This window comes from Vicugna pacos, chromosome 19, assembly GCF_048564905.1.
Source record: "Vicugna pacos chromosome 19, VicPac4, whole genome shotgun sequence".
Lineage (NCBI taxonomy): Eukaryota > Metazoa > Chordata > Mammalia > Artiodactyla > Camelidae > Vicugna > Vicugna pacos.
This window is the reverse complement of record NC_133005.1, coordinates 22,502,474-22,514,002: the sequence shown is the minus strand read 5'-3', so window position 1 is coordinate 22,514,002 and position 11,529 is coordinate 22,502,474. Positions and strand designations below refer to the sequence as shown.

The 11,529-nt window shown below is 52.8% G+C and overlaps 1 protein-coding gene across 2 annotated transcripts; it reads right to left on the bottom strand.

The window, feature by feature from the left end:
• Positions 1 to 450: 450 nt before the first annotated feature.
• Positions 451 to 5,416, bottom strand: TMEM74B (transmembrane protein 74B). 2 transcript variants are annotated; one of them, XM_072943571.1, is made up of 2 exons: positions 5,371 to 5,416; positions 451 to 1,450 (listed from the first exon to the last, which is right to left on the bottom strand). In XM_072943571.1, exon 2 carries the CDS (start codon positions 1,407 to 1,409, stop codon positions 711 to 713), a length of 699 nt encoding a protein of 232 aa, XP_072799672.1. In that variant the 5' UTR covers positions 1,410 to 1,450; positions 5,371 to 5,416; the 3' UTR covers positions 451 to 710. The 2 variants fall into 2 exon arrangements, with proteins under 2 accessions (XP_072799672.1, XP_072799671.1); XM_072943570.1 differs by lacking the exon at positions 5,371 to 5,416 and adding an exon at positions 5,135 to 5,257.
• Positions 5,417 to 11,529: the final 6,113 nt, after the last annotated feature.

Sequence of the window (11,529 nt, the reverse complement as noted above, 5' to 3'; positions counted from 1 at the left end):
CCTCACCTGGGGTCCTTTAGCAGGACCTTGCAAAATGGTGGCTATCTGACAGTGGTGGCCACCAACACGAGGTCAGAAAATGGCATGAATGGTCAGCACCTGACAAACACCCTCCCCTCCGGAAGGAGTGGACAGACGCAGACACCAGGCTCCCATTCCACACAGGAATTCCGAGGGCAGAACAGGAGGGGCCTGACCATCCAGATCAGCCCTCTCAGATCAGTCAGGGGGACTGAGGCCTGGAGAGGGGAGGTCGTCCAGTGGTGACTTCTCCCCTCATCGTGAAGCCACCTCCCACCTTAGATGGTCAGGGCAGAAAGGGGTCCCTCCAAGGTCGCCCAACACCCATACACAGCCGATGAGGACAGCAGAGATCCCGGAATTCCCCAAGGCACGAGGAACAGGATGGGCAGCCTTCCAAACAGCTCTCAATCCTTGGAAATGCCAAGAAACCTCATCCTCCAAGGGCAGCAGTTTCCAAACTTTTGTATTTTTAGCAGCAGAAGCCATCCTTCAAACAAAACCTTATGCAAAACCTCGAGCTACAAAACAGATCAGGGGGCTGCTCTCCCAAGTGAAGCCTGGGCCAGGCCCCCCTCTGGCACCCACGACTCCTTCCACAGGGCCCTACGCAGAGCTCAGTCTGAAACCCCAGCCTTGGGAACCTCGAAGCCCTGCAGCTGAAGCAGCCAGATAGGGTGGGCGCTTACTTAAGACCCCTGGACGTTGTGGCTAGTCTCTGAGACCTGGACGACTTCGTTCTCCACCAGGGCCTGGCCCCCATCCCCATTGAGCTGTCTCATGCGCAGGTTAATGGAGCCATAAGTCTTCCTGGAGCCCCTGCCCAGGACGAAGGTCGGCCGGCGGTACAGCTCGCCCTTGCACAGGGAGACCATCAGCAGCACGGACAAGAGCATGCCGCCCACTGTGAGCAGCCCCAGGCCCGCGATGATGCACTTGTCCAGGTGCGAGCCCAGGCGGGCGTAGTACATTTCTAGTCGTTCCATCTCCCGCGCCGACACTGTGTCCGGGTTGACACGGGCCTCGCGGGGGATGGCGTACGCGGTCACCACCAGGAGGATCCCGCTCACCAGGAAAACCAAAGCTGAAACAAAGCCGTAATCCACCGGGCGGCTCACGGGCTCCAGGCCTGGCCCCTCTTCTGAACGCAGGGACAGATCGTCCCTTTGGGATCGGGGCCGTGAGGGGACACCCCCAGGGGGGCTGGGGGAGCTGCCCAGTCTGGTGTCCCCAGGGTTCTGGAAATGGGTCTCATGCTCCTCTGAGGAGAAGCAGGCATTCTCCACGCCCTCCCTGGGTGGGGCCACTGGGCCCAGAGGAGCTGGTCTCCTTGGGGCCTGGGGACCATTGCTCAGTGTCTTCAGTTCCAGACCAGGGGGAGATGCCATTGGGAAGGAGGGCCCCAGCTCATCCCTTGGCCCCTTGGCAGCTAGAAGAGAAAACAGAAAGTCAAATTTAGCAAACCTCCACCAAGAGCCTGCTGGTGCTGGTCATCACACTAGAGGTGAAGTTGAATCAGGCAGGGTTCGCACCTAGGGGAGCCTGCCAGCCAGCGGAGGAGGCAGGGAATAAGACAATGACAGAGCAGTGCGACCCAACCCACACTAGGATCCCCTTCACCACGGGCGAGCATGTGGCTTTGGGCAATTCACTTACCCTCTCTGGGCCTCAGTTTCTCCATATATTAAATGACAGTAATACTACTACTTCCTATTGAACAGGGCTGCTGTAGGGACTGAGATAATCCATATAAAGTATTCAGTCAGTGCTCAATAAGTATCAGCAATGAACTCTTACTATGAGAGAGAAAATTTAAGTACAGCATCAGGTTCTAATCCCAGTTTCACCACTTGACCTTGGGCAAGTGATGTGACCTTTCCAGACTCAATTTTCTCATCTATTAAATGGGAATAAGCAAAACATTTCCCTCGTAGGGATGATGTGAGGATTTCATAAAATAAGGTTTGTAAGGCCCCAGCCAGTTCAATTAATGGACACTGTTGTGATGAGATGAGGATGATTGGGGGCAGGGGAAGGGATAGAGACGAAGGTGGTGTGGGAAAAGAAGAGAAAGTTAGGGAAGCTTCCAGGAGGTGGTGGTATTTGAACCAGACCTCAGAGGATGGATAGGAAATCCCCCAGTAGTGAGAGGGGATGGAGATTCTGGAGGGGGGAGGGGGCTCGGAAATCAGCTGAGACCAGCTGTCTAAGGACTCTGAAAACCAGGACAAGGGCCATGGAGCCGAGGTGTTGGACTGGGAGTGCTAACATCTTACCTAGGTTTCAGAGAGCTCTCTCCAGCTGCTGTGTGGAGGACACTTGGGATGGGAAGGAGGAGAGTGGAGGCTAGGGAAGAACCCGACATGGTCAGGGGAAGCGTGGATGGTGGCTAAGAGGGCAAAGAGGAAGGAGCACATTTGAGAGCCATGACTGAGGTCAAAGCCAAATGCCTTTATGCAAATAGAAGATGGGAGGACCTGGATCAGGACCACAGAAGGGGAGCTGGGAGAGGAGCGGGGAAGGGGTTACTCTGCTCAAAGAGGAGACACCCCACCCAAGTACCTGAGCACACACCTGCACAGACAGACAGACAGGCAGCTCATGTGCATTTATGCCAAAGGATACCAGCTTTCAGCCCACGGGCCATATTTAGCTCATAGATTTTTTGTGTTTCTGGTCTGTTCACTTGTTTTTGGTGAAACAACTGCCAATATATAAAAAACTAGAGATTTCACATTTTGAACTTTGGGTTCCTGGCTTCTCTTGCAAACTGGAAGAATTTGACCACCCTAGGTCCCATTCCTTCACAGCAACACTCAGCTGGAGCTGATGATGGAGTCCTCCCTCAGGCAGACCCAGTGCTCTGCCCCACAGGCCCCACCTGGTGTGTGGAACTCCTGATCACATAGCAGAACTACTCTGTCCCCCGTGCACAGTGATGTCCTGGGGGTACATATGCCCAGGGCCCCAGGCACACAGACCCAAGTCCCTGTACTGCACAGAGACACCACCCCCCAGGTGCAGAGTGGCTTACATGTCCTGGTGTGTCTACACATATAATACATGAGATTCTAGACATTTCTCTGCATTCCCATGCCTGAGTTGATTCTCTAGTGCTCTGCACTTCAGTGTGTGTGTGTGTGTGTGTATGTGCATGAGAGAGAGAGAGAGAGAGGATATGAGCAAATGAACGAAGTGAAAATGAGTGAAATGAATGAATGAATGAAATTCAAAGAGCCTCAGTGCAAGAAGGCACGTTTTTCAATCTTTCTGATTTTCCTTCCAACATGGACTTGCATCAGACACCTCCTCTTAGCACACACAGGGCCTTTCATCTGAGTACAAAGCCTGTTTCCACTTACAACCCATCTCCATCCCCACGTCCCTCTTTCCTGAGTTCCAATTTAATAAATGTTCACTGAGCACCTATACTCCCTGTCGGGCCCTATCGTGGGCACTTCACTCAGGAGTATCTTTGTATCACCCTCACCAGCCCCACAAGCAGGACATACTATTTCCACTTACAAAACATGGCCAAGATCCCATGGCATGCATGTGGGGGACAGGAGTTGAATGCAGGTTCCCCAAAAATTGTTGTAACCTAAAAGCCTGCAAACCCACACACACTTACACCAGCGGCATCATTCCAGCCTCCCTCCCTGGCTCTTCCAGCCCTCACTAGTACTCTCTACTTTATCCCACTGTTTAACAGCAAGTGTGTGCAGCTTGAAGGCAGGGATATGTCTGGGTTCTCAGCCCCCTGCACAGGGCTTGGAACACAGCCAGCCCTCAGGGATGGCTTGGCAACCCGCCCAGGCAGGCAGTCCTTCCCACACACAGGGTGAGTAGTGCCTACTCAGGTCCAGGCTCTGCCCAGACTGCTCCTACTTTCCGGTAAACCAAGAGAGGTATGTTCATTGGCTCTTTTTTACTCTTGGCACCAAAAGCATCTTCCGGAGTGCCCAACCACTAACAGGGACTGGCAGTGACCCTTTCTGCCCAGTTGGTGTCCAAAGGGTCCCCCTTCCAGGTCTTCAGCACCCTCCACAGAACTCAGCCCCTGGAGTGGCCCAGGAACCCGTTTTCCAGACCAGCACATTGATGCCTCCAGATCGCAGAGGAAACCCAAGGCACCCAAGTTCTGGGAGCAGGGCTCTCTTTCACCTGTCAGGAACCCAGAACTTTTTCCTTAAGATGCCAGCAGAGTTAGGAAGAGGGTAGAGAAAAGGAAGGCTCACTCTCACCTGGAGTTGAGATGTCTCATGCACAGGTCCAGAAATACCCACCACATACACAAGGGCATGTCCCATCAATTACCCAAAACATAAGCAGAAACAAACTGACAGTGATGCTGGTGTCCACTGCTCACAACCCACAACTGCACCAGTTACACTCCAATTTTATCTGCAGTCCAACAGCACCTGAAAGACACACCCCGCTTCCACACTCAAACCCCCAGGGGCCTTTGCCATATGTAGCATTCACAGACACGAGAAGCCACGCAGTGTGACCCCACAGATCCATAGACCACATTGGTACCCACATCCCAGGAAGGGACAGAGGTGTTTACACACATACACACACAGAGTTTACTACCCTTAGGACTGCTAAGATCTAAGCCAGGCCCAGCACTCCACCCACTGGCGCGCACTAATACGGGGGGGGGGGGGGGAGACGCACAGCAGGAGGGGGTGAAGCTTCACAAAACCCAATCGATAGACACACGCACGAGTTGTACACAAAGCCTCGGGCGCGCACATACATCCACGCTGTTAAACCCAAAGTTCCTCGCAGAAAGCCCCAGCACCCCGGGTGCCCGCCGCACCCGCGCGCAAGCCAGCCCGCGGCTCACACCCCCTGCTCCTGCCCTGGACCACAAACGCCGCCGGGCCAGGCCAGGCCAGGCCGGACCTGGCCAGGCGGCGCCGGCAGCCCGGCGGCCAGGCGGCCCAGGGAGGCCCGGCTGTGCGAGGACCGGCGTGCGCTCGGGTCCCCTCGCCGCGTGTCCTTCGGCCGGGCCGCGAGGTCAGGTTAGCTCTCCTTGGCCGCCCCTCCCCGCCTCGGGCCCTCAGCCTCCCACCGTGCCCCCGCAGTCCCCTCTTCGCGTGCGTACCTGCCGGGCCTCCCTCCCTGTCTCCCCACGCGGGAGGAGAGGGCGCCCGGCGACGGCGAGAGCGCGTCCTCCCCCGGCGCCCGCCCGCCTCTCCGCAGCCGGCGCCCGCTCGCCGGTGTCTGTGCTGCGGCGCAGCCCGGGAGGGAGCGGGCCCGGCCGCCGCCGCCTCTTCCTCCCTGGCTCCCGCCCCATTCCCGGCCGGGCCCGGCGCGGAGCCGCTGCCGAGGCGCACGTACCTGCTCGCGCAGCACGGGGGTGTACGGCGGCGGCCGCGGCCGCTGGGCGCTCGGGGGAGGGAGGGACGGGGAAGGGGCGGGAGCCGGGGATCGCCGAGCGCAGCGGATCGAGCTCCGCCCGCGGCCGGCGAGGGCGCCCGGAGAGTTAGCGCGGGGAGGCACTGGGAGGCGGGTAACAGACGGGGGCGAGGGTGCGGAGACAGGGCTCCATGCCCCTCCCGCTCCCCTTGGGGCAGATCTGTTTCCCAGCTCCCGGGCTTAGGGAACTGAAGCCTCCAGCCCGCGGGGCTGGGGCGCAGGGGCGGGGCGCGGGGGTGGGTGCTGAAGGAGACCCCTCCCCCGCCGCCAGCCTCGCCCGGGGGCTGGGGAGCCCCCACTGCACCGAGCCCCCACGCTTCCTCCGCCCGCACGCGCTCCCACACACGCAGCCCGCAGGTAGGATCCAGGGTCCTCTCCGAGGTCCTTAGATCGGGATAGTCTGCTCTGGCGCGTGCAGCTCCGTGGCTCAAGGGCGCCACCTGAAGGCTGAAAGGAAGCCTCTGACGAATCCCCCCCCCCCCGACACCCCACCCCCCAACACACCCCCATCCTTTTCCCTACTCTTCTTTTTCCGTGGGACAGTACGGTGCACTGCCCAAGATCGGTGTTCTCTTGGAACACTGCCAGTGGCCACACACTTTCGCCCCAGGAGGCCTCTTCAGCTGGGCTCTCTTTTCCTTCATTATTATCCTTATTTCTGAAAGTTGTGATTTTCTTTGAGTGCCAGCCTCCTTTATCAAACTGGCAGCTCCTGGAAGACAGAGCCCCTGTCTGGTGCCCCCAGAGCCCAGAGGTGGGTGTACATGAACAGGTGGTGAGTAGCGCTGATTTCACTGCTTCTTTCCTTTACAGGGCTCAGATTAAGGTGAGTCAAGTGGGGTGCCTAGAGCACAAATACTAAGGAGACATTCCCTCTTTGGGGGCCCTAGCCCAGCCCAGAGAGGAGTTTGGTCTGAAGATCATGGGGTTTCCAGAAGTCTTGGTGGCCAACTCGCTCTCGTCACCTCAAGTATGTCCTCTCGCCTCTCTTGAGTCTCAATGGTCACTTCTGCCAATGGGATCGTGAAAATGCCGGCTCCGGGGGCTTTGGGAAGGGCAGCAGAGGTCAGCCACCTGGAAGGACAGGCAGATGAGGATGCCCTGTCCTGGCTCCTCAGCCGCCTCATGGGAAAGCCTGACCTGTCCTGCTCCAAAGGCCTGTGCTGTCCTCGACCAGCAGGACAGTGGAGGCCACTCAGGAAGCCAGGGGCCCGGGCCTTCGAGGCCAGTGTGGCAGAGACCTGGGCAGGATCTCCAGGGATGGGAGGGCTTCCTGCCTTCCAGAGGCCTGGCCTGTCATTAGAGACTTCTAAAGGAAGCTGGCTCTGGCACCAGATTCCCATGCAAATCCCAGCTCCACCATTCATGAGTGTGCAGCCTTGTGCAAAGGAGTCCCTTCTCAGAGCTCAGTCTCCTCATCTGTGAAATGGATTTAGTAAGGGTTATGGGGATCAGATGAGATACTCCCTGTAAACCACTCACAGTTCGCTCCCTCAGTCCTGCCTCAGAGCCTTTGCTCTTCCTTCTACCTGGAACTCTTTTCTTCCTGAGACCCCCAGAGCTTGTCCTCACTTCCTTCAAGTCTTTACTCAAATGTCACCCTCTCAGAGACACCTCCCCAACATTATCTGTTTAAAACTCACAATGTCCCATCACCCTTTACTCCTTCACTCTGAATTTTTCTCCATAGCATTTATCAAATCCTGACATTAGCTTGCCTCTTTCTTTGTTTATTGTCACCACCACAAAAATAGGTGTTAAGAGACAAGGGCTTTGCCTGTTTCCTTCCCTGCTATATCCCCAGAGACTAGAAAAGGGGCCAACACATAGGAGGCCCTTGATAAATAGTTATTGAATAGAGAATGATGGAAATAAGCAAATATTTATTGAACTCCTATTATATACTGATTAACTAGGTAGGCTTCATCCCTACCCTGAAGAAGCTTGTATTCTAATGGCAGAAAAGGGTAAGTAAATGTAATAGTGTCATCAAGCAAAGGTACTCAATTCTGTGCAAGCCTTCAACAAGGTGCTGACCTAGTCTGGGAGACAGGTTGGCTCCCCCTGAAGAAGTGAGAATTGGAAGGATGAATAGGAAGCAGCCAGATAAAGAGAGCAAGGAAGAGAGCAAGTGGAGGGACTGGCATGAGCAAAGGCCCTGGGGTAGCAGGGAGTAGTACAGAGAGTGTGACGTTTGATGGAGACCATGGTGGTTGCCATGAAGGACTCAGTAAGGAACACGGAAGATCAGGCTGGACTATCCAGCAAGCCAGGTCACTGCAAATCCTCGTAAGCCAAGAAGTTGGTTCTTTATATGCAGAACAGTGGGGAATCATTGATCAGTGTGAGTGAAGGGTTAACAAAAACTTTTCCTCTTCTGCATGAGAATTTGACCTTTGGTTAACTGTCTAGCTCTGTTTCCTTGGAAACAGATAAACATATGTCCACTAGGTTACTAGGCAACATTACTATGATAAAAATGATCCTGAAGAGGAGGCTAGAATGATCCATGTGGTAGTGGATTATGAACTCCTGTTTAGCTGAATATAGATACAGATGATTACATACTTATGATACATATTATAGATATCTATATATGTGTACACACACAAGTTAGTATACACTATATTTCCTTTCTTTGTTAGCTGAGAGGACCTAGCTGCATAATGATATTGCATTGGAACAAGCACACCAAGTACTCAGACCTTGGTTTCTAATACCCTTCTCCAGTAAGAGGAACCAGGAGGAAATGGATGATTCTAGGGCTGGAGCAGGATACACACACACACACACACACACACACACACACACACACACACACACATAGTGATAGGGGTACATCAAAAGACATAGGAGCTGACTAAAAAGAGCTCCCAATGGCCAAAGTTAGAAAAATTTGATCAACAAAATAAAGTAATAATGGATTATAACCTAAAAGTATGGTTAATGAAAAAAAAATCATACTAATGTAAAGGGTTAATAACAGAAGAAATTGGGTGTGGGTATACGGGAACTCTTTGCATTATCTTCCCAATTTTTCTGTAAATCTAAAATTTTTCTGAAAATGAAAGTTTTTTTAAGATCCCTGATTGGTAAATTGTGGGCTGGGAGGAATTATAAGTACTTGGTGGGAAATCATTCTTTGTGCTTCATGAGCATGGTATGACTCATGTACTTAGGCAGGTCCAAAGGTGTTGGCTTTCCTGGGACATGAAGCTTTTAAGCCAGGATGGCTCCTGCATCCACCGGATGGGGACCTCATCTTCTTGCTTCTGCACTGTACTGCTCATGTACAGGTTCAGCAAGGACTCTCCCACTGAGAGGAGCACCCAGTGCTAGCAGTGAGCACCATGCTACAAGCTGAGGTTCCTGTCTTATATCTGTCACAGTAGGTCAGTGCCATGTGTGGCTTATGGTCATCTGTTGAGTCTGAGTGTGTAGTTGAACCTAAAAAGACCCGCTGTGGACATTGCAGTGGGTGATAAACAGGAGAGTGACATGATCAGATGTGCATGTTGAAAATGTTCTCCCTCTGGCGGCTCCCAGGTGCATGGAAACAAGAGAGAGAACGAGACCATCAGGAGGTTATCGTGGTCATATCAGCATATGATACGTCCTCAATCAATTGGCTGCAGTTGTGTATCTATAAGCTACGTGCATCTGTGAGAGACAGAATGTTCTTCTAGAACATTAGAATATCACTTAATCTAGAATTTCCCAAAGGATAGTGGTATAGAACATGACTTTCGGTGCCATATAGATAAATGTGTTTTGATTATCTATTGATGTGTAATAAACCACCCCAAAGCTTAGCAGCTTAAAATCATTCATTTGCTCAGTTTTGCAGTTTGGGCTGGACTCGTCAGGGACAGCTCAATTCTTCTCTACATCGTGTCAGCTGGGAACTGGCTGTGGGGTTTTCTGTTCTCTTCCACACGCTCTCCAGGTGGCTGGCTAGGGCTTCCTCATACAATGGCGGTCTCAAGGTCATCAGAGTTTTTTAGATGACACTCAACTTTTCCCAGAGTACAAAAGAGGAAGCTGTTGGAATTTTCTAAAGCTGAGAGTCCGAACAGGCACAGGGTCACTTCCGCTGCATTCTCTTGCTTTAGTGCAGATCACAGACCAGCCCAGATTCAGGGGGAGGGGTCTACATAAGGTTATGAATATTGGGAGGCAGGGATCATAGGAGGCAGTAAGCCTCCCACCCTCTACACTGTATCTGTATACACACATCCCAATATGTGTGTATATATATATATATATATATATATATATATATATATATATATATATATTCATTTTAATGGCTAGGTATTTATTTTATTCTAATGTGTTTTAGAAAAACAGAGAGCTAGCTCATGAAACTACACACATAATATTACTCAGAGTGAGGGCAGAAAAAAATATGTCTATATGGAGTTGGAGCAACATTTTTGCTGATTTCCTCCACTGTCGGCTTTCTCTTCCACTGGGACAGAATCATTGTTCTCAGTACCTAGCACGGTGCACTCAGAATAAGGATTCCATTTCCCAGCCTCCTTTGCAGTTATCTATGACCAAGTGAACAATAAGCCGTTAGAATATTAGAGGAGGCAATGTGGGTAAGATGTATTAATTGTTCTTAAAGGAAAGGCATATGTCCACTCCATTCAGTTTCATCTCCCAGTGAACGTCTTGCTGAGTGTGGTGTTTGGGTTTGTTCCCTTGTTTTAAATTTACCCTCTGGCACCAGCCTGGCTCAGCTGGTTTTCCAGGAGCTCTGACGCTTTTATCAAAGGGCTCTGATATCACAGTAATGGAACATGGTTCAGGGCTTGAGGAAATGAATGGATGGCCATGCTCCAGGTCCTGGAGGGAAGGGAGACACACACACACACACACACACACACACACACCCTCCTGCATGCATGTCTCCAGCCACCCCGGCTGCATTCCCTTCCTCTCTACCGGCTCTGGCTGAAGCTCCAGGCCTTGGGGAATGAAAAACCTGGGTGCTGAGCTCTCTTCTTGCCCTGGAATGAGGGAAATCGAGACCCACATTCCCAGTCTCTGCAAGAGCACGCACCTCCTCCTGGCAGCACCACCAGGGCAGACATTGTCCTGTGTCATTCATGCGCACAGGGCCTGGTGCATGGAAGATGCTGGGTGAGCTGGATTTAAAGCCATTCCCTTGGGAGAGGGTGGGCCCAGGAAGAGAGGAGGCGGAACAGCACGTCCTGTGCGCCGGTCCCTGTGCTGGGGCTTTACCTGGTCCCCCGCTCCCACCATCACTCTGACAGCTTGGGGACTTGGAACTCATTCACCTGGGGAGGGAACCGGGGCTCAAATCAGGTAATTTGCCTCAGAGTCCCACCTAAAGTTAGTTGGGGCTAAGAAACACTTCCTACTCTTCTATTCTGTTTCCAGGATCTGTGCCACCTCATCAGGGCCAGAGGCCACACTTCCCGGACATAGGGACCTAGGGCTGTGTTCTGGCTGCCTGAGCATGGAACAGGTGTGTATAGGACACACATACACAGGGCACAGGGCACAGAGCACAAAGACTAGATTACTGTATGCAGGACCCTCATGTCCAGCACAGGTGTGCACAGAGATGCACGGGACTCCTGTGTACAGGGCACACGTGGATAAGATGTGTCATAGGTTGAGTTCCCCAGAAATAAATCAAGACAAGAATTTGAGGGCAAGCAGTTTATCCAGGAGGTGGTCCCAGGAAGCACAGTAGAGGAGTGGGGAAGTGAGACACGGGAGGGAAGGCTTCCAACACACTGCAGGTGCATTGATGAGCACGTGGCTGCTGGGGGCAACTGGGACTCAGTCGGGCTAGACTGAACATTGTCCCACCTGAGAGCCGAGGGGAGGGAGGTGTTTATCTACCAACACCTGTTTGCCAGCACTTCCATCCTGTCCTCTGCACATGTTCCTTAAGCAGAGAGTCAAATGTGCTTGGCAGTAGGAAGCCGTGGGCACCTGTGGAGAAGGTGAATATCACGGGGATATGGATGGGACTCTGGCAGCATTTGCTACAGGAGACAGAGGTGCAGGGCCTGTGTTCAGGACTCATGAGTACACAGATAA